The sequence below is a fragment of the Catharus ustulatus genome, chromosome 23 (assembly GCF_009819885.2).
Source record: "Catharus ustulatus isolate bCatUst1 chromosome 23, bCatUst1.pri.v2, whole genome shotgun sequence".
Classification (NCBI taxonomy): domain Eukaryota; kingdom Metazoa; phylum Chordata; class Aves; order Passeriformes; family Turdidae; genus Catharus; species Catharus ustulatus.
Window position 1 is genome coordinate 6,453,241 of NC_046243.1, and position 22,070 is coordinate 6,475,310.

General features: G+C 56.5%; 2 protein-coding genes across 3 annotated transcripts in view; one reads left to right on the forward strand and one right to left on the reverse strand.

Moving 5' to 3' along the window:
• On the forward strand, positions 1 to 17,865 carry NMT1 (N-myristoyltransferase 1). Its single transcript, XM_033078783.2, has 12 exons — positions 1 to 245; positions 6,199 to 6,313; positions 7,536 to 7,680; positions 9,746 to 9,864; positions 10,364 to 10,455; positions 11,055 to 11,171; positions 11,909 to 12,079; positions 12,436 to 12,544; positions 13,556 to 13,726; positions 13,943 to 14,110; positions 14,497 to 14,634; positions 16,354 to 17,865. Exons 1-12 carry the CDS (start codon positions 16 to 18, stop codon positions 16,372 to 16,374), a joined length of 1,596 nt encoding a protein of 531 aa, XP_032934674.1. The 5' UTR covers positions 1 to 15; the 3' UTR covers positions 16,375 to 17,865.
• The window catches only part of PLCD3 (phospholipase C delta 3), an 11,719-nt gene continuing 7,478 nt past the window's right edge, over positions 17,830 to 22,070 (reverse strand). For both annotated transcript variants that reach the window (XM_033078782.1, XM_033078781.1), the window contains exons 11-16: positions 21,828 to 21,987; positions 21,041 to 21,157; positions 20,809 to 20,957; positions 19,697 to 19,832; positions 18,501 to 18,650; positions 17,830 to 18,420 (exon numbers count right to left, since the gene is read on the reverse strand). In XM_033078782.1, coding sequence (XP_032934673.1) covers positions 18,332 to 18,420; positions 18,501 to 18,650; positions 19,697 to 19,832; positions 20,809 to 20,957; positions 21,041 to 21,157; positions 21,828 to 21,987 — 801 coding nt within the window. In that variant the 3' untranslated portion in view covers positions 17,830 to 18,331. The remainder of the gene's footprint in view (positions 18,421 to 18,500; positions 18,651 to 19,696; positions 19,833 to 20,808; positions 20,958 to 21,040; positions 21,158 to 21,827; positions 21,988 to 22,070) is intronic.

Below are 22,070 nucleotides of genomic sequence, written 5' to 3' on the forward strand. Positions count from 1 at the left end.
CGACCCGGCCCCCGCATGCCCACGCAGACTACCACTCCCGGCATGCCTCGCGGCCCACCGCCCAATCGCGGCGTGCTTTGTTGCGGGGGTGCGGCACGCGCGGAGGCCCCGTTCAAGATGGCGGACGACAGTGAGACAGCAGTGAGGCGGCCACCGGCGAGGCCTCCGCGGCCGGCGGCGGAGGAGAACGACCACGAGCATTGCAGTGACTGCGAGAACGAGGCGGAGCATGGCTCCAACCGGGGGTGAGTGGTGGCCGGGACCGCGTGCCACGGCGGCGGCCGGGCCCATTGAGGCGAGGAGCGGCCGGGAAGTGAGAGGCCCCCCGCCTCTCCGATGCGCTGATTGGTCGCTGGGCAGCATCCCGGGCAGTGATTGGTCGAGGCGCCGGTCAGTCTGGCGGGGGGCGGTGCCGCTGGCGCTCATTGACACCCGCTGCGGGAGCGTGTCCGAAGCTCAGCAGGGTCGGGCGCAGCCGCGGCGTGGATGGGAGACGGCTGCGGTGGTTGTGGGGCGGTCGGGACGGGGCCGCGAGTGCCTCTTTTGGGCAGAAATAAGGCCATTTAGCAGCTTTTCCTTGGCTTTGCATTAGGGTGTGTCTCCCCACATTCCCTCTGCCCTCCCGCGCAAGCCTCAGCCCATTCGTGGCATCTCCATCCCCGCGGTGACACCCAGGGTGGTGGCACGGTTGGATGCGTGATCCTGCTTTCCGGAGCATGTGGCATTCCCGTGCCCCGGAATAATCCCGGGCTTCTGCACACTCATCCCGTCGTTATCCTAAACACAGCCCAGGGTTTTGCAAAGCTCTGCCTACATTGTCTCATGGTTGGAGGAGCGCAGCCTCCAGGGCTGTGGAATGGTGGAATAACAACAACAAGGCAGGGGGCGAGCACAGGCAGCGAGGCAGGTCCTTATCTCAGTAGGGAAGAGCTGGAATGCTTAACGTAGCACCCTCCTTACTCACTGCCTTAATTAATACGGTGCGGAGCTGCCTCACCATGCCTGGCATTTGCGGGAGAGGCTTCGTGCTCATTCCTGCTGGGAATGGGAACCTCAGTGTGTAGCTTTTCAGAGATTTCCGGCGATTTTGCACTTCGTTCTTCCTGCACCTGAACCTCACTGAGCTCTTCCTGCTCACCTCGTGCTGCTTTCCCGGCCCTGCAGAGCAGAGACCATGTGCTTGGAGAGCCCTTCTCCCTCCATCAGCAGCTTTCCATGGGCAATATCGCCAGCCCAGGAACCGGAGCGAATAAAAGGTCACACAAGAAATATCACAGAGGCTTTTTTTATGACAGCACAGCTGCCCATTTATATTTCATTTGCCTCCCGGGTGTGGCACCGTGTCTCAGTTTAATCGGTTTAGCTGAGCTTGGGGAGATTTTTATTTTCTTTCCCTCTGACATGATTAGGTTTGTGGAAGCCAGAGCTGAGCAGAGGAGACACGGTGCTCAATCACCGCTGCTCCCCAGCCCAGCGGTTTATCCTGCCCTTTGCCAGGAAAAGGTGTCTTCTGGAGCCCTCCTTGGGTCCTGGAGTGGACATCACTCTGGCCACCTCGAGGAGCTGGAATACCACAAGCAGCCTGGGGAGTATTCAGTAGGAAATAGTTTGGATAGCGTGGGAAATAACACCAAAAACGTGGCTGGTGGGCACAGCCACAAGGAGCGTGAGGCAGGGAGGCTTTAGAGCTCTCTGGCAAATCTCCTGTACCCCCAAAACCCACCAAGGACCCAGCAGGGAGAGACCAAGTGATGGGAAGGAGGATGGTTTGTTTTCTTACTGACTGCACAGTCATTAATTCTGTTGATTCCATACCATCCCATTACACTGGGGTGTGGGAGTGTTTCCTGTCACCCCAGTGACACTGTCCCCAAAAAACAAGGTGAAGGGAAGGGCTTTGAGCTGCCACAATTTGTAGTGCCACAGTCGGAGCCCTGCCCGTGCCAGTTTGTGCTGGGAGTCACTGGATCTTGGCAATGAGGTTTAAAACACGAAAATATGCCTTAGTGAAAGCAATACTTCCTTTCCTTTTAAGGACAGGAAAGAGGAATTGAGTTTCCTCAGCCTCAGTTCTGTGTCAGCACTGGGAAGTGTCTGCACTGCTCTCTGCTGTGGCTATCCAAGCTGATTTTCCAAAGAAAATAATCCCACTTTGTTATTTTTCTTATTTACCTTTGTGTGGAGACAGCTTCTGCTGTGTCCCTGGTGGCTGTGGAGGATTCATTCCCTGGTTCTGGAAAGGCAGGAGCTTTGCATGGGCTCAGCCTGGTGGCATTTGTCACCTCACAGGCAGCGAGAGCAGTGGTGACAGCAAGGATTGGGAGTGTCCCAGTCCTGTGAAATGGTTCTATTGTTGTCAAAACCACCCAAGGAAGCTGTTCCAGGCAAGAAGAGTTTGGAAGCACCCTGTGGCACAGCTGGGTTGTCTCTGGCTGGGGTGTGAGGGGATGGAGAGGCTTTTCCAGAGGGCTGGCTGTGGGTTTGGCAATCCCTGCCTGCACTTAGCACGAGAAGGGGTTCCTGGGACAGGCACTGAGCTCCTCCACGTGGGATTCACTTGCAGGTGTAGGGGGCACGCTGGTGGCATGCTGGGCTCAGGGAGCTGAGCTCTGCCATCTGGAGATGCTCCCTTCCTCCCTGCCACAGCCCCTAACGAGATTAGAGATTACAGCCTAAGCACCGTGCCTGATTAGCCCCTGGGATGGCAGAAGGATTTTCCAGCACCTAAATACGGAGCAGGGATCTACTCCTTCTCATCTGACACTTTCAGCCTCCCACCAGACTGAGGGAGCAACCCACAGCTGGAGTTGTTCCCCTTGTGCTTCTTCCCTCAGCTTTGGAATACAGTGGAACACCCATAAGTGGGTGCTGAGCACCAGTTTGTTACTGGATGAGTCTGGTGTTTTCCTGCCTCTAGAGGGGCTGAGCTGGTGAAGCACAGTCAGTCTGAGCAGGTCTCACCCTGAACAAGCCTGGCTGCTGTCTTCAAGTGCTTCCAAAAATCTGTTTTCAAGATACTCAGGTTATGGGGGTTGTTTTCTGGGCAGGGGTTGGTGCTGGAGCCTTTGCCTTCAGCTGAAGGAGCCACGTGGTAACAGGACAGGAGGGACTGGAGTGCTAAGTTATGACCATGATGGTGGGGATGCCCTTCCCAGGAGAAGGGAAAAGTGTTTTCCTTAACCAGAAAAGAGACCTTGGTGACCCCCCAGGGAACTGGGAGATGTTTTGCACAGTGCAGCCAAGGTGCCTTTGTTCAGCTACTTCATCTCTCAATGCACCTCAGAATGCAAAGGGATATGGGGGGAAAAAGGCCTTAAGTGCAGCTGGGAAGGCTGTGGGCTGCTGGAATTGAGCTGGGCTGGCAGCTCACCCTTTCTGGAGGTGAAACTGCTCCAGCCCTCTCAGCTTCATGGGTCAGGCCAGCTGCAGTAGCTGAGATTTTGGATGGTCCCAGGACACTGGTGGGGCATTGTCATTAATTTGGGGAGTATCTGGGGGGTGCAGCTACCCTGGAGAAAGAAGATACTTGGTTTCCTAAATAGATTTAAAATAGAAAATACCTGTAATTGTTGTTTCTTTGGGTGTAGTGAGTGGAACCTTCAGGTTTTCCAGCATTTTCTTACACGCTGGTGACTTCTGTGCCAGGTTGGTGTTCATCTCCTGGCTGGACCAGGGCCTTCCCTAGGCCATGCCACCTGGAATGCAAAACCTCATCCCACCTTCTGCCACCCTGATTTCTTCCAGGTCACAACAGCTTTGCTCATAAATCAGCATTTCACCTGCGAGCCCGGCGTGGTTGGGCTGAGCTCATTAGCACCAAGCTGGGAGTTGGCAGCTCTGATTTATGAAGCAAAGCAATGCCAAGAGAGTATGAGGGGAGCATTTTGTCTGTCACAACTGACACCTGCAGCATCCCAATGTGCAGGTGAGCTGGGAAAACGTCTCCATCCCCTTTGGAAGGGGCAACTTCTAGTGTCAGCCCTTAGGGTATGCTCAAGAATTCCTCTGGTGCTGTCAGTTTGTGGTGTTAAAATTTATAGGAAACAGTTTGGATGTGTTTATTGCAGCTCCAAGGTGGCTTTACTCATCCCAGGACGTCAGTGTGGCCAGGATCTGCCAGTGCTCCTCCCCAGAGAGTTAAAAAAGCCACCATTTATTTGTCACTAGAATCAATAGTGGTGTCAGCAGCGCTGTGCTGGGGTTGCTGCTGCTGTCATGTCCAAGCAGCATCTCCTGGGTGGAGGCAGAGCCCTTTCCTGGCAGTGGGAGGGAAGGTGAGGTTCCCCACAGGGATGGTTCAGCATGGTGCTTGGAGCTGCTGGTTGTCAGAGCTGTGGCTTTGCTCCTCCTCCTCTCCCTGCTCCCCTTCTCATTGCTCTGGAGAAGGATGGGGGGTTCTCTTCACCCCCTTTTGTGGAGCAGCTTGCCCTGAACCACTGCTTGTTCCCATGTCAGGAATGCTTCCCATCTCCTGGTGTTCCACCAGACTCTGCTGATAGATGGGAATTCTTTTCCCTGGCATGTGCTGTCTGCAGAGTCTCTGCTGTGTTCAGGTTTCATCCAGAGGAAAAGCTTCTCCAGCCCAGCAGTTCCATGTCCTGCAAACCATCCTCTGCTTGCCAGGGCAATGCAGCCCATCACGTTTGCTTTCTACATCCACAGGCATCTCCCAGCTTCATCCCTCAAAAAACATTTCTCCATCCACTTTTCCCTAGTTTCATAACCTTCTTACTGCTCAGCCCAGGGATTGCATAGGGTGCTTGGGTTGGAAAGGACTCTGATGATCTTGCAGTTCCACCCCTCTTCCTTGAGCAGGGACACCTTCCACTTGATACCTTCAAGCTCTGTTCTCCTCCCAGCTCCTCGTTCTGGCCTTGCTGAAATAAATAGTTGAATGCTGCTCCAACGTATTTTCCAGCTCGTTTCTTCTCTTTTCCCTGCTTCACCCTCTTCACCACTATCTTGTGTTTGTTAAAGACATTAAATTGCTCCAGAAATGAGCAGTGCTTTTGTGGGGAGATTCCAGGCTGGTGCCTCTGGGCAGGTCAGATCTGTGGGGTAGTCCCTGCTGTGAGGGTTGTTCTGGGGTGCAAGGAAGGGCACAGCTCTGTTGTAGAGTACAAATGTATCCTGACCCCATTGGGCAGCACTGAGGGACAGGACAGAGCTGAGCCATGTGCTGGCACCCTCTGCCCCTCAGCTTTCTTTGCAGGAGACTCCTGGTGTGCCATCAGCTGGCAAAGCTCTCCTGGCCCTGTCCTCCTCCTTTTCCCCTTTCATCCCTCCACTCAGACCTGCTCCAGGGTTGAGTTTCCCTCTGAACCATGACTGTCTCAGAGGCTGCAGCCAGCTCCCAGCTCCCCCTGTCCTGTGCCTGCTGCCTGTCCCATGTCAGGTCATCCCATGCTGGATCACAAGATCATCATCACAAGATCCCATCTGCCATGCTGGGAGCAGGCATCTCCTTGTGTTTTGGCATCAGGATGCTGCTGGAACAAAGGCCAGGCTTAGTGAGGGGTTTCACACCAGCAGCTGTTCAGGGATGATCATGATCTGGATCCGTGGAAGGAGGAGCTGTGCCCTGATACAGGCACTTCACACCCTGCACTCCCAGAGATTTGCTCCTCACTCTCCATTTTCCAACTGCAGCATAACAATATAATAATTTCCAAATAAACAGCCTCATCTCCCTAGAGACGTCTGCAGGTAAGGTGACATTTAGCACAGTACCTTGGCCAGTGACCTCTCTTTGGTGCCTGAACAGGCTGTGGGGCTCTATCTCCTGGGGCTGAACCAGTGTTTGATGCTTCCACATCTCTCCTTGCGCTTGGAGAAGAGGAAAAAGCCAAAGCTGGGCATCACACCACTCCACAGGGTGTGAAGCCACTCCACAGGGTGGCAGAGTGAGTGATGTGAGTGTGGAGATGTGGTCACCTGCAGCACAGGGCACAGTCCCCACTGCCCAGCAAAGCTGTGGGGTGGGAGGTGTTGGTGCTGGTCCCTTTTTGGGAGCTCACAAGGAGTTCTGTGCCGTGGGGAGAGCGCTTGGCTGCACCCTTTGTGCACGGAGTATTCCCCTTCCTGGAGACTTGGACTCAGCAGGGAGCCTGCATTTTCTTTAGAGTGCTTCAGAAACCAAACAAATGTCCTCCCAAAAGAAAACCCCAAGGCTCCAATGATGTTTCTTGTGTTCCCTAGGGGCCTGAGTCCAGCAAATGACAGCGGAGCCAAAAAGAAGAAAAAGAAACCCAAACGGAAGAAAGAGAAAGGAGGAGGAGACCAACCCGACCAGGCTCAGGACCAGCCAGTGAAGGTAACCAGCCCCTTCCTGCAATTCTGCCCCTCCACAACAGCCAGCCCCATCCCAAACCTCTCCAGTGTTACTTAGGCCAAGCAAAGAGTTCCCAGTCCTGGTTTTAGGTGCTTGGTTGCTAAAAAAACCTTCATATTTTAGAGTGATTTCCCAGGCTGGCTCCATGTGTGGGAATTCCTGTTGGTGCAGAAGGTGTTTGCAGAGCACTCTGGGGATAATGCAGTCCTTGGCTGGATAGCCCAGCCAGTGCCAGGGTCAGACTGACGCCTCCAAGTTATTCTTCCCAGACACCAGCTGCCTGTCACAGGCAGGAGCTGCCACCTGCCAGCTCTGAGTCCTGCCTGCAGCAGCACGGGGGTGACATCTGGTGGTGTTGATTTTTTGCTTGATGATCACAAGAACAGCAGCTGGAGAGAGCAGAGTCTATCTTATCCCTCTGGGCTTTGCCTGATCCTCTCCAGCAGCCAGTGATTCAGGAAGCAGCATGGGACACACAGGGTTTGACCCTCCTGGCCCTCTTGTCCTCTCTGGTCCTGTGGCAGAGGACACACCTCAGCAGAGGCTCTTTTCTGTCTGATGCCCGGTTCCCATCCAAATATTTTGAATATTTTGTTCATCTGACTGTGCAGAGCTTTAAATTGCAGCTTTGCATTTTTCAAACTAAATTCCTTAGGGATCAGAGAGGAGCTGGGGTGGGGAATTCAGTGCAGAGCCATCCACCCTGAGGAAGAGGAGGATGAAAGTGTCTTTCATCTTGACTCAACCTCTCTGCCTGTCCCTTGTCCCCGGTGTCCAGGGACTCCTCTGGAAGCTGCAGTTTGTGAATACAGATCCAGCTTAGAGGGAGGAGCAGTGAGAGAGAAAAGCAGCTGAAGGAATACTGAGTGCTGGGTGTAGGTTGATCCATCTGTCTCTGCAGGATATCAGGTGGGGAGGTTTGCTCCTGGGACTCACAGCACCCACTTAACTGAAGCTTAAAGCATTCTTCCATCCCCTTTGTCCTAGGAATACCTAGAAACAGATCTAGGTGAGTGGCTGGTGAAAGGGTTCATCCATCCAGTCAAGAATTGAGGATGGGAAGGGAGGTTTCTGCCTGCTCTCCCTTTCCTGGCAGCACCCCACGACAGGATCAGCTCCAGGTTCTCCTAATGAGGAGCCCACATACAAACCTGGTGGCTCAGCTTACTCATTTTGTCTTTCCACCCTCCTCTTCTGCCCTCAGGTGAACTCTTTACCTGCTGAGAGGATCCAGGAGATTCAAAAAGCCATTGAGCTCTTCTCTGTGGGTCAGGGCCCTGCCAAAACCATGGAGGAAGCCAGCAAGAGGAGCTACCAGTTCTGGGACACACAGCCAGTGCCCAAGTTAGGTATGTGCAGCCCCTTGACATCCTGTGGGCCCTGGGGGAGGCCTTGTGGTCCCCAGGCTGCTCCAGGATGCCCTCAGAGAAGCCTGGAGATGCTGATCTGTGACCACTGAGTGAGTCCTTGCCTGGCCTGGGCTTCAAAGGCACCAAAACCACTTCTCCATTCAGCAATATGGGCTAAGTAAATGGGGAGGGTCTGAAGAGCTGTGCAAGCACTTCAGGTGATACAGAGGGACAAGGAACCATTTCAGATATCTGACCTGATGCCTCCTGCATTTGTGCATCCCTTAATCCCAGTCCTTAGCCCTGCAGTTGGGTCTCCCTAGCCCTCTGTACCCAAGTTTCATGTGTGGTGTTGCCATGACTTGTGGACTTGGAGCTGTCCAGCTCTCCCCTGCCTGGAGGCTGAAGCTTCCCAGCCAGGGATCCTTGGTGGGGAAGGGAACTCAGGGTGACTTGGGGCAGGATGTGCTGGGAGCAGCTCTGGTGGGCAGGTCCAGTGCTGAACTGCCACATCCTTGGTCTGCTGGGCTCACAGAACTGAGCCAGGAGAGGGGAAGCACAAACATCAGAGGATCTCCAACTCAGACTGCCATGAGCATCTAAGGATTGGGAGCCCCATTTCTTGGTCTCCTCATCCCCCTGTGAACATCCCAGTGGTGCCTCCCAGCTCTGGTCCTTGCTGCAGCCCTTCCTCTTACTCCTGACAGCCTGTGGCACTGATCTACCACTGCCACCATGGCAGGAGCTCTGAGAGCAGATGTGCCAGGAGAGCTGCCTGGCTGGAAGGTACTCATTCTTGGGCTGATTGGGGTGCCTGGGATAACTTTAGTTTCTCCTCATCTGCCTCCCTCACAGCTTGGGAACTAGAGAGTGAGTACAAGCCCACAGTTCATAAATTTATCCAAAACTTGTCATGGCTTCTAATTTGCAGTTCTTCAGTATTTCCCATCATAGGTGTGTGTCCCTTTTGCTGCAGATGCAGTGTTTGATTCCCATTCCATGTTGTCCATACCACTCTGAGGCCTTTTTGGGTCTCAGAAACTTTCCTGGGAGCAACAATCTCAGCTTTAAGTTGGGAAAATCACAGTGAGATGGTACATGGTCGTGTGAGACAGCAGAGCCTGCTCTTGCATTCACCCCTTTTTCCAAGGATGCTGGACATGGGAAACATCATTTCTGCTTGGGAAAACCCTGGGGAAAGGGTGGAAGGTGTCTCCTGGGGAGTGGGAGGCACAAAGCAGCTCATTGCTCCCAACAGCAGAGTGGTGGCTGTGCCTGGCTGCTGGCCACTCACTGTGTCCCAGCACTCCTCGTGGTCCTGGCATGCTCTGGCACACGGCATTATGGACACAGGGCTATTTAGGGCTGGATAACAGAAGTGCTGTGGGATTTTTGGGGCCAGATCTCAAAACAGTTCAACACCTGCTCAAAGCAGAGAGGGCAGCCAGGGGTGAGTGTTTCTGGAAGCTGCCTGGGGTGGGTGTGATGGGGGAGGTTTTTGCTCCATGCTTTCATCACCTCCCCATTGCTTGGAAACCTTTTCAGTGCCTTTTTAAAGGAATTCCTAATTAGCACAACTCCCTTTTCTTGGCAACACTGAAGTGATGCTGCTGGACCGACATCCCCAAGAAAGCCGGCGCTCGAGCCGACATCTCCTGCCTGAATCAGGGCCTTCAGGAATCAGTGGTTTTACTACAAAAGTTGTGTTGTTCACTGCAGCTCTTCTTTAGGCACAGTGGGCAGGAAGCCTGACACTTGCCAAGTGGCAGTGGCAAGGGCTGGCAGGAGATCACCATCCCATGGAGGGCCTCATGGGAAAGTGCTGGCCCAGGCTGGGATTGTGGGGATGGGGAAGGATCAGGCATCACGTGGGGAGGTGGAGGATGTAGCTGTGGCTGTGTTTGGTCACCTGATGGGCTCCAGCATTGCCCTGGAATACATTTTTTTCCCCTGTCCATTGTCATATCCTGATCTGACTGGGTAAAATGCCAATCCCTGTCTGCCACTGCAGGGCAGTTCTCACACAGTACAGAACTTCTTCATGGCTCCCTGCTGTGTGTTACAGGAGAAGTGGTGAACACCCATGGCCCAGTGGAGCCAGACAAGGACATTATCCGCCAGGAGCCCTACACCCTGCCCCAGGGCTTCACCTGGGATGCCCTGGACCTGGGGGACAGAGGTGTGGTGAGTACAGGCAGCTCAGCACGAGCGTGTTGGAGTGTCTTGGTTGGCAGTTCAATGCTTGGGCTGTTGGAGATGGTTTTGGGGATGGAAACATGTCCTTCAGCACAACAGGTGACTCTCTGGCTTGTCACACCATCTCCTGGGGCTTGGATAGCTCTGACTCCCCCCACTGCAGTTCCCTTTTACCCATCCCAGACTGGGCAGCTTGGCCTGGCTTTTTCAAGGGGATATAAGGATGCCTGAAGCCCGGAGTTCTCCTGTAGGAAGACCCTTCAGAGCATGCCCCACCTCCCTGGGAGATGACAAGGTTTTACCTGTGTCCTGCTGCTCCCCCTGCTCTGTGTGGCACTGGTCCAGGACCCCAGTGCAGGGGGATGTGCCAGGAGCAGGGACATGGCTGCACACGATGCCCTAGTGGCCACACATGAAGTGTTCAGGGTCCTGGGGGCAGTTGATGGCTGAGTAACCTCCTTAACCTCTGTGCTCTGTGCTGCTGCAGCTGAAGGAGCTCTACACGCTGCTCAACGAGAACTACGTGGAGGACGATGACAACATGTTCCGGTTCGATTACTCGCCCGAGTTCCTGCTGTGGTGAGTGGCACCAGGAGTGCAGAGCAGGGGATGTGGTATGCTGACAAGCCTGATCTCAGTGACAGGGCTGCAGCTGCCTTTGCTTATCCCATCTCCCTTCTTCCTGAAGTGTGCCTTCCCCATCTGTCACTGTGTACAGTGTCCCGGGGACGTGGTGAGAGGGGCTGTCACCCAGCCCTGCCTGTCTCTGGCTCCTTCCAGATACAGGAGCTTAAAAGTGGACTTTTTTCTCTTTGGTTTAATCCCTCAAGTGTTTGTGGAAATCCCAGTAGCTGAGACATTCCTCAGTGCCCTGGAGCTGTGGGATGAAGCCAGCTGTCAGCACTTACCCTTGGAGTCCTGTTGCAGCAGAGCTGCTGTCTCCTCAGGGTGTTCCTGAGTTGAGGAACAGAGATTTCCTCCTGTGTCCCTAGTGAGGACTAGCTCTGGAGTGCAGGAATTGCCCTGGATCCCAACAGTCCTTGTCACATCACTGTCACTCTCTCATCCTCTTGCCAGCAAGCAGGGCTCAGGGTGTCCTAGGGCAGGGTGGCCAGCAGGAGCAGGTACACCAGGGACCTTGGGTGGGAGGTGACAGCTGAGGTGTGTCCCCTCCCCAGGGCACTGCGTCCTCCAGGCTGGTTGCCCCAGTGGCACTGTGGGGTCCGAGTGGTCTCCAGCAAGAAGCTGGTGGGATTTATCAGCGCGATTCCAGCCACCATCCACATCTATGACACGTGAGTGCTGCTGCATTTCTCATCCTGCCCCTTGCTGACACCTGGGGCTCTGTGGGAGTGTTGAGGGGGTCTGGCTACATTGTCCTCCCCAGCCCACAGCCAGACCTGCACCCTGCAACTTTGGGGATGTTTTGCTACTTGAAAGGGGGGATGGGGGATATTGAATGGTTGGCAGGGAGGTTCTGGGCAGGGACATCTTGTAGTTGACCACTGTTTCCTCAACGAGGTAGGTTAACTTAGAGGTCTGTCTTACAGAAATCATTCAAGGCTAGATGGAGATGTAGAATTTAGAATGGAGAATCCATAGAATATCCTGAGCTGGAAGTGATCTCCAAGGATCATCCAGTCCAGGTCCTAGCCCTGCACAGGGGACCCAACAATCCACTCTGTACCTGAGAGCGTTGTCCAAACTCTCCTGGGGCTCTGGCAACTGTGGGGCTGTGACCATTCCCTGGACAAGAGATTCCCTGGGCAGTGCTCAGCCACCCTCTGTGGCAAGAACCTTTCCCCAATATGCAATCTGACCCTCCCCTTACACAGATTCAGACCGTTTGCCCTGGGAATCCCTGGGTAGCAGCTTGAGGGAGGGTTCTCCAAACCCAGCCTCTGCCCCTTCCCTGAGGCATTGACTCCTCATCCCCTTGAAGGGGCTTGGAAGTAGATTGCCTAGGGTGTTGGTCTGATCCACCCAGGTCAGGACTGTCAAGCCTCATGCTCTGCATTGTTTCTATCCCAAGAGAGAAGAAGATGGTGGAGATAAACTTCCTGTGTGTCCACAAAAAGCTGCGCTCCAAACGGGTGGCTCCGGTTCTGATCCGTGAGATCACACGGAGGGTGCACCTAGAGGGAATCTTCCAGGCTGTTTACACTGCGGGAGTGGTGCTGCCAAAACCTGTGGGGACTTGCAGGTGAGTGTCTGTGGCCCTCCCAAAATTTCTGTCTGCAAACCTTCCCTTCCCATGGTCACCTCTGTGGCCAGTAGAGTGTGTGGGATTCCCCAGGACAGCAGAGAGTGATCCCAGCCCAGGTTTCTACTCCTACACTGTCCTTCCAGGATTAAGTGCAGTGGCTTTGCTAAAGCTGCTCATGTAACACAGGAGGGGAGGCTTTGGCAGCACAAGTACTTCAGAACCTTGTTTCTCTCTGTGGGGAGCTGCTAGCCTGATGTTCTCACTTGCCCTCATGGCAGCCACGGGAGCCTCGTGCCCCTGCAGCCACCCCGCTGCCCCAGAGCGAGTCTCCCACTGCCAGTGTGTTCCCACAGGTATTGGCACCGCTCCCTGAACCCTCGGAAACTCATCGAGGTGAAATTCTCCCACCTGAGCAGGAACATGACTATGCAACGGACCACGAAGCTTTACCGCCTGCCCGAGGTGGGTGTGAGCCAGCAGAGCTCAGGAGCTGCTCCTCACTGGGCAAGGGGAGAGGCACAAATGTCCTGCTTGAGGTCAAGTCCTCTGCCTGGAGACCCAGAGTTTGTTCCATGTAGTAAATGATTCTGTCAAGCAGCTGTGCTTTATTTAATCTTTATGTATTTTTTGCCTGGGTACCTGCATTTTAAGGGCAAATTCTTGCAGTTAGAGGACCCTGTGAGCTTTTGTTTGCTGGTGAGTCATAGCCTTGTCGTCGTGGTAAAACGAGCATGCAGATGTGACAGCCTTCATCTGTCCAAACACAGCCTCAGTGTGACCTTGGATTAGGTTAGTCCCTCATTCTTCAGTCACACTGATCAGTTCTGGCACTGCAGTTGTCCTACTGGGGAAGTTCCCCAGCTGGAGATAGAAGAGAAAGAAACAAACTGCATTAAAATTGCCACCACCTTCCCTGACCTTGTTGGCTCCTTTCTGTCAGCCAGAGCTGCCCCTCTGGGGTGGAAAGTGCTGCTTTCATGCTGGGCAGCTCCCAGCTCCTGCCTCCCACAGCTGCAGAGACGGCAGTTGCTAGGCTGGAGCTACTGGTTTTTGCACAGAAACTCAGCCCCAGAGCAGATCTCAGCTTGCTGAGCCATCCCAACCCTAGAATAGTAATTGAGGCCAACTGGGAAAAACATCTTGTGGAGCCTGGGACATGCCTCCCAGCCTGTGCCTGCTGTGAGTGGGAACAGGAACCTGCAGGGAAGCAGAGTTTGTGTTGTTAGTGGGTAGGAGACCACTTCCAGTGGGACCTGACCTGACCTGGCACTTGGGGATTTGGGACTTGCTGTGCTCTCTGTGATCTTTGCCAGCGGTGTCGCGGCCGATCACGTCCGTCTTTGCTGGGCGTGCAGGGCTGGGGAGCTGAAAATGGGCTGATGTAAGCAGAGAGTCTCTGCTGCTCATTGGAGAGCCCTTGGGTGATGAAAACCACTGTGCAAGCAACAAAACAACTTGTCCCACTTTCTGCAGACTCCCAAGACTCCTGGCTTGCGGCCCATGGAGCACAAGGACATCCCTGCTGTGCACAAGCTCTTGACTGAGTACCTGAAGCAGTTCCACCTGACACCTGTGATGAGCCGAGAGGAGGTGGAGCACTGGTTTGTACCTCAGGAGAACATCATCGACACCTTCGTGGTAGAGGTGAGGGGCAGCAGCACGATGGGAGGGGTGTTTTCCTGGGCTGGAGCTGTGGGAGCGATCAGGGAGGAGCTCCATGCCCCTTCAGGATGGGAATTTGTTGGAGGATGGTGCCTTCATTCTGGGCCTTGGGTCTCCCTGCAGCCATCACCCCAGCTGGGAGAGCCCCTCTGGCTTTATCCCAGCCTGACGTGTTGTGATGTCACTTTTGCCTTCCAGAGTGCCCCAGGAGAGGTGACAGACTTCCTGAGCTTTTACACACTGCCCTCCACCATCATGAACCACCCAACTCACAAGAGCCTGAAAGCTGCTTATTCCTTCTACAACGTTCACACCAAGACGCCTCTCATCGACCTCATGAGTGACGCGCTCATCCTCGCCAAGTCGGTGAGGGAGCCAGGGGTGGGCTGCACCCATCCTGCCCCTGGGCAGCTCCCAGGAGCTCAGCAGGAAACTCACTGGGCAGGCTTGCCACCCTTGGGTTTATGGGAAGGGCTTGTTCCTATAGAAATCCAAATCCAAAAGGATCTGCCCCCCAGGAGAGGGATGCAGGGGTACCTTGAACCTTCCAGCTTGTGAGCTGAGCTCAGGGTGTTACTTATGTCCTACAGCAAACTGTTCTGTAGCAGTTGGATTGGGAGTGAGGACACCCTGAGCTCTTTACCTTTTCTGGGATTCAAAGCTGGGCAGGAAAGGGGGCCAGGCTGCTCAGAGGTGGGAGGAAGTCCCCAGCACAAAAGCAGGAACTGATGGCTTCATGTCTCCCTGTGCAGAAAGGATTTGACGTCTTCAATGCACTGGATCTCATGGAAAACAAAACCTTCCTGGAGAAGCTGAAGTTTGGGATCGGGGATGGGAACCTGCAGTATTACCTGTACAATTGGAAGTGTCCCAGCATGGCACCAGAGAAGGTCAGTGCTGTGAGGAGGGGTCCCATCCCATAGCCCTGGGGACATGGGCTTGCTGTCACCACACTCAGCATTGCAGCCCAGCTGGTGTCCTTGCAGTGCCACACACAGGGATGGCTGAGTCCCTGTGCAGAGTGTCCCTGGGGAAAATCCCTCCTCACTCATCTTCCAAAGCTAATTTTATTCCTGGACTAGTGCAGGTTCAGTCCTTCCCCTCTCACCAGCCTCTTCCCTCTGAGGAAGGAGGCCAGGCACACAGGAGACCACACAGGGCTGCAGGGTGACAGATGTGACACCGGGGATTGTGACAGTCACCTGTGATCCTGCACAGCACCCAGGTGTCACTGCTCAGCCCTGGGTGTCAGTGTGTCCTGCTGGGGTGGGAGGAACAGCCCCCTGCTGGAGAGAACAGCGGCTGGAGCTGCTGACACAGGAGCTCTGCCACCACATGCAGGGGGCTGAGCCACAGGGTCCCAGGATGTCATTTGTCCCCAGGGCCAGCAGCCTGTTCCCCACTGAGCTGCTCCCAGAGCTGTGCTGCAGCCCCATCTGCCTGCCCTGGGTCATTCTGAGGTACCTGGTTGCTACTGTCCCTCCATGCCAGAGATGTGATTCAGCACCTGTCCAGTCCACAGCCACCTTGCAGAGCATGGGGCTTGAGAACCAGAATCTGCCCAGCTATATCACAGCTAATTAATCTCTTAACAGCTAATTAATGCCTTGATGACAGTCACAGAGCTTTGGTTCCCTGGTGTGAAGCCAGGTCTGTCTGTGGGCACAAGCCCTGTGCCCTAAGCCAGCCTCACTTGCCTACTGAGCCTCCTAGGAAGTCCCAAGAGGTTCCCAGGAGGTGTCAGCAATCCCTTCTTTCACTGAGAGAGCTGGGGGGTGGGAGAGCCTGATGCTGGCAATGTTTCCTGTGGTGGGGCAGCCTCAGGGTTCACTGGGTCAGAGCCATGACCAGCCACCAGCATGCCCTGGAGAGTCCCCAGCAGTGCCAGCTGCCTGCAGAGGGACATGTCCAGGGACCAGGCTCTTGGGAAGCAGCTTCTCCCAAGTGACAGAATCATGGAATGGTTTGGGTTGGAAGGGACCTTAAAAGAGTACCTTGTTGCACCCCTTTCATAGGCAGGGACACCTTCCACTATCCCAGACTGCTCCAAGCCCTGTGTGACCTGGACTTGGACACTTCCAGGGACGGGGCAGCCACAGCTGCTTTGGGCACCCTGAGCCAGGGCCTCCCCACACTCACAGGGAGAATTTTCTTCCCAATATTCCATCCATCCCTGCCCTCTGGCAGTAGGAAGCCATTGCCCCTTGTTCTGTCACTCCAGACCCTTGTCCAAAGTCCCTCTTGGAGCCCCTTTCAGCACTGGAAGGGGCTCTAAGGCCTCCCTGCCACCTTCTCCAAGTTAAACAACCCCAACTCGTAGGAGAGGTGTCCCACCCTTCATCATGAGCAGAGAAACAAGCTTGGCTCATGAATCAAGGCTGTCTCATAACCTGACAGAGCTTGTCACACCCCAAACATTGGTCACCTCCCCAGATCAGAGCTGGGCAGGGCCCGTGTGCCCATTCAAACCCAGGGCTTTGCTGCTCTCAAATGTCCCAAAAGCAGTGGGGAAACCCACAGAGACAACACTGAGCCCTCCCAGCTGCGTCAGGGCAGAGCTGGGAGCAGAGCAGAGGACACATCCTGACCCCTGTTTCCATTGCTCCCAGGTTGGATTGGTGCTGCAGTAAGGGAGCCCTTGCCAGGAGAGCGTGGAGGAGCTGGGCCTGTGGAGGTGCTGCCCTCATCCTTTCTGCCAAAGCCAGACCCACGCTGGGAGAGGGGGGCCGGAGCCGCTGCCCCCGCTGCCATCAGCCGTCTCCTTGTTTGATTTAACTGCATCTCATAAAGACATGATCAAGGGAATGTAACTGCTGAAACTAGATCATGATTGGCATATAATGGATTTAACGGGTGAATAATAAAAGTATATATTATATATATTTTAAATCTTTCCTGTTCCCAACTGCCATGAGTTGCATTTGGCTGCTGAAGGTCATCACTGGGCTGCTGGACCGGGACTTTGCTCCATTGGGACAGCTGCGGTTGATGCTGTGGCAACATGGTGGCTGCTGGCCAAACCCTCCTGCCTGCCCCGAGGGTGCATCAGGCTCTCCCCTGCTCGGCTCTTTGCCCCCGGTTTGCTCCTGACTCCATTAAGCAGGGCCCCTCCCCGCGGGCTCGGGAGCACGGCGAGATTCCTTTCAAAGGGCTATTTGTGCAAGCGATGCCTTGTCCCACCTCCTGCCCGGCCACGGAGATCCAGCCCTTCCTGCTGAACTGAGGGGCAGCAGCGCCTGAAGATCCAGGGGGATTCAGCTCCAGAGCATATCCTGCACACCCTGCTCTGCTCAGACTCCTGGGGCTCCTTCCCCTCAGCCTCCCCCACGGCGCTGTGGGCACCGGGGGATGCTCCACTGCTGCACCTCCAGCCTCTCTGCTCAGCTGCTTTTCTCTGGAAGCATGGAAATGTGGACACATGCCATTGGCATCAGCCCGGGGCTCCAGCCTCCCCAGCCCCCCCGTGCCTCCAGCACCAGCTCCCGCTGTCACCTCGTGCTGTGGGATCTGCCCAGAGAAAGGAAATGTTTCCATGGAAAGCCTTCATCCCATCGAGATCTTTTGGGAAAGGAGTGCCCGGACAGCCTCCTGCCATGTCACGAACCTTGTCCATCCAGAGCTCCGAGATGCTCCTGCCCGCCCAGCCAAAGGTTTCCAAAGCTGCACACCAAGGCCAAGACCCCGTCTATGCACTCTCATGCCTCCTTGTCCCTGTGTGTCCCTGTCACACCCTGTGGCACCACGGGCCCTGAGAGCCTGTGCCCATCCCAGCCTGGACCTGCGGGGCCTCAGTGGGAACCAGGAGCCCATCACATCCCCCCTGGCAGTGCCATCACATCCCCCCTGCTCGGGGTCCTGTGTCACCTATGCAAGTATCTCTGTGTCCCCTCCAGTGTCCCTGCTGTCCTGGGCTAGGGGAGGCTGGGGGCAGGTGGGGAACACCCCATGGGACCCTCCCCGTGGCCCCCTGGCAGGTTTGAGGCTGCTTCAATGGCAGCTCCCCAGGGCACCGCTCATTTGGGGTTGGGCTCAGCCCTGGTCCACCCACAACGGGCCCTGGGGGGTGACAGGGACACTGGGACAGGTTCTGTTAAAATAAAACCTTTATTCGACTGGATTGATCCCGGGGTGTCAATCTTTAACTGTCGCTGGGACCAGAGCAGAGGTTGGGAATGTGTCCCCACCTGGAGTGTGTGGTGGCAGGGTCCCCTCAGGGACTCCAGGGTGATGGCACCGTCCTTGCACCCCAAGAGAGGGGCTGGGCTCAAGCGTGGCCAGGACTGGTGAGATTTGGTGGCTGCTGTCACCCATGTCACCCCTGTGGGGCTGTGCTGGGCTGTTGTTGGGGGTTGTCACAGCACCTCTGTCCCCTCAAGGAGGGGAGGAGCAGGTTGGGTGGCACTGGGGAACAGAGACCCCTTTGGGTCCTCCCAGCTCTACTGTCACCACAAAGAGGTGGGCGGTGTCCTCGGACTGTCCCCACACAGGGTGTCCACCCACGGAGGAGCTGTTTGTCCCCCCCACAGAGACACGATGTCCCTCCCATGGGCACCTTGGGGACACAAGGATGTCCCTCCTGAGGACGCCTCACAGGCTCTTGCATCGAACATGCACGAAGAGCGTGGCTGGGGACAGGGACGCCCCGTCCTTGGAGAGCAGGTGGATGTGGCGGTACCCTGGGGACAGACGGGGGCTCAGCGGGTGGCAGGGGGCTGTCCCCAACCCCGGAGGGCAGTGGGGTGGCACCTGCACCCACCTTGGCGCATGCTGGGCAGGGGCAGCGTGAACTGCCCCACGAAGTCGTTGCAGGAGGTGCTGTCGTAGTCCTCAACCACGAAGCGCACCAGGGCCAGCTCAGGCACCCGCACCTGGAACCGCAGCGTCTCCTCCCAGCGCGGGTTGAAACCTGCGGCACCGGCAGGGCGTGGGTGTGGCCACCGGGGCCACCGGGGACACCCAGTGCCCCGCAGGGACCAGCAGGACCCCCGGGCACTGCCCTGCCCCCGCTGAGCTGCTGCCCTGCCCTGAGGCAGGCTGGGGGAGTGGGGGTGATGCTGGGCCCACAGTGGGATGTACTGGGGAAGAGGGGTCATACTGGGGCTGTGATTCAGTATACTGGGGTCATACTGGGGGTATGGGGGTCATATTGGAGCCATGATGGGATATACTGGGGAAAAGGGGGCTGTACTGGTGCTAGACTGGGCTATACTGGGAGAATAGAGGTTGTACAGAGACTGTAGTGGAGTATACTGGAAGGATGGGATCATACTGGGATTCTGATGGGATATACTGGAGGAATGGAGGTTATATTGGAGCTGGGCTGGACCATACTGGGAGAATGGGGGTAACACTGGGGCAGTGGTGGGGTACACTGGAGGAATGGGAATTTATATTGGGGCTGTGGATACTGGGGAGAATGGGATCACACTGGGCTTGGGCTAGGTGTACTGGTGGCCATAAGGGAGCAGCACTGGGAATAACTGGAACGTGATGGACCCTGCCACTGTGGGGATCTGGCTGTGCTGGGGAGGGGGTATTGTGGTGCACAGAGGGGACTGGGATGTCCTAGGCACTGGTTCAACTGGCAGTGAGTGCTGGGTGAGGGTGCCCAAGGCACTGTCCCTCACAGGGATCAGGGTGCCCCTGCATCAAGGTGCCCTGGGGTGTCCTGAGGGACCCTAGGGCCAGGGTGTCCTGGGGCACTCCTGGGCATCAGGAGGCCCTGAGGTGTCCCTGGGGGTCAGAGTGTCCTGGAGCACCCCTGGAGATCAGGTTCCCTAGGGGCGTCTGCAGGGATCAGGGCCTGGAGCACTAGGTTGTCCTCGGGCACTCCTGGGATTCAGGGAGTAATAGGGGTAATAGATAATGGCATGTCCCTGGGGATTGGGGTGCCCTGGAGTGTCCCCAGGTGTCCAGGGATGTCCCTGGGGGTGCCCAGGTGCCAGCACTCACCGTTGTTGAGCTTGTGGTGGGTTTGCTGCTTGGCACAGTCAGCCGGGATCCCGTGGATCTCCACGCGCACAAAGGGATCCACGATGGAGCTGCCCTTGTCCCTGTTCAGCTTGGGCAGCTGCTGTGCTGTGATCACCTGTGGCACAGGGAGCTGGGGACCAGGGCACAGCGACCACGAGGGGCCTGGGGGAACGTGGGTGTGGGGAAAGGACTGCTGCCCCCAGGAGAAGGGACGTGGGTGGCACTCGGCTGGGGCTGGGGACACGGTGAAAAGGAAGGAGGTGGCTGATGCCACCCAGTGGCTGACACAAGCTGAATTTGGGGACAGGGTTGGTGTCACCCAGGAGAATTGTCAGTCAGGAGTGTGGATGGAGTGAGAAGAAGGGAGGTGGCTGGTGCCATCCAGGAGAAGGGACGTAGGTGGCACATGGCTGGGGACAGGGTTGGTGTCCCCAGAAGGAAGCAGATGGCACCCAGCCAGGAGTGGGGATAGGGTGAGGAGGAGGGAGGTGGTTGGTACCACCCAGGAGAAAGAACATGAGTGGCATATGGCTGGGTCCCCAGGAGAAGGGATGTGGGTGGCACTTGGCTGGGATTGGGGACGGGTGGAGAGGAGGGAGGTGGCTGATGCCGTCTCAGAGAAGGGACATGGCTGATACCAGCTGGATTTGGGGACACCCAGGAGTAGAGACGTGGGTGGTACCCAAACAGATGTGAGGGGCTGGTCAGTGTCCCCAGCAAGAGAGGTTGGTGGTATCCAGGAGAAGGTGTGTGAGTGACACCGGGCTGGACGTGGGGTTGGCATCACCCTGAGGGGATATGGGTGGCACCTGGCTGGACATGGGGTTGGTGTCACCCAGAAGAGGTTAGGTGGCACCTGGCTGGACATGGGGTTGGTGTCACCCAGAAGAGGTTAGGTGGCACCTGGCTGGACATGGGGTTGGTGTCACCCAGAAGAGGTTAGGTGGCACCTGGCTGGGAGCAGGGTTGGTGTCACCTGGAAAAAGATGCGGGTGGCACCTGGGCGGGCATTGGAATGTCATGGCTGTGACCCAGCAGGGACAGGGGTGGCACCCATGGGGGCCTGGGGCAGGCTCATGGGGTGTCCTCACCCTGATGTGCAGCGCCAGGCGCCGGGGCCCCTCCCCGGGGGGGCTGCGCAGGCACAGGGGCTTCAGGACGTAACCGCAGCGCCCGTTGGGCAGGAAGCGCCCGGCGTTCAGGTCCATCTCGTACCCCGGCGTCTGGAAGTTGAGGGCCACTGTGGGGACAGCAGGACAGGGTGTCAGGGTGGGAGATGGCTCCAGGGGTGGGTGCCAGCTCAGGGGGGCCTGGGGGTCTCACCCAGCTGGCAGCCAGCGTTCCACATCTCCTGGGGGTTGTAGTTGGCAGAGTTCATCTTGAGCCCCAGCGGGTACACGCGGCTGAGCTGGCGGGCGTTGTACTGGACCAGCGCCGGGCCTGGGGGGGACACGGCTCAGCGGGGTCACTGCAGCTCTAGTGCTGCTGAGGGCCCCAACAGCGGGTGATGGGCCCAGGGACACGGACAGAGCCCGCCCAGCTGGGTGGGCCTGAGCCTGAAATGTGACCCAGGCCCTGAAACCAGACCCTGGGGCTCAGACCCCAACTCTGGACCTTGACCTTGAACCCCTGACCCCAAACCTCTGACCCTGGATCCTGATCTTGAGCCCACACTTTGACTTTAGACCCCTGACCCTGGCCCCAGACACTGACCCTGGACCCCAGATCCTGAACACTGACTCAGATCTTAATCTCAGGCCCTGACCTCAGATTCTGACACTGACTCCCAGCCCCTGCCCTTGACCCCACACCTCAGTCCCTGGACTCTGACCCAGACCTTACTGCCAGGCCCTGGACCCAGATGCCACATCCTAAACCGTGATCCCAGACCTTGATCCTGATCGTGTGACCCCAACCCTGGCCTCTGGCCCCAGGCCCTGCCAGCAGACCCCAGTCTCACCCATCCAGGGCAGCCTGTGTGAGGCCAGTGTGACCCTGCCCACCACCCACAGGGCCCTAGAGACAGAGCCCATCATTCCCAGCCCATCCAGTGACTCAGGAGTAGGGACCCACCCTGTCCCCATCCCTGTCCCCATCTGGTGGCCCTCACCTGCCTCCTTGATGAGCTTCCGTGCCTTCCTCTCGCTGAAGGAGGACATCTGGCAGGGCTGGGGGTGGCGCAGGGCCTGGGCCAGCCCGGGGAAGGGGACAGCCTGGCAGTACACCACCAATGCCGACAGCTCTGGGGACACCTGCGACGCGTCCTTGGCCTGTGGGAGCCACTGTGGCATCAGGGACAAACTGGCCTTGGTGGCCACCAGCCAGCCCAAGGGTCTACAGACCCCCTCCCCGG

Coding starts and splice junctions, on each gene's coding strand:
- NMT1 (XM_033078783.2), top strand. CDS start 16: ATGCCCACGCAGACTACCACTCCCGGCATGCCTCGCGGCCCACCGCCC. Junction 10,456..11,054: donor TCGCCCGAGTTCCTGCTGTG/GTGAGTGGCACC, acceptor TCCCCTCCCCAG/GGCACTGCGTCCTCCAGGCT. Junction 11,172..11,908: donor ACCATCCACATCTATGACAC/GTGAGTGCTGCT, acceptor TTCTATCCCAAG/AGAGAAGAAGATGGTGGAGA.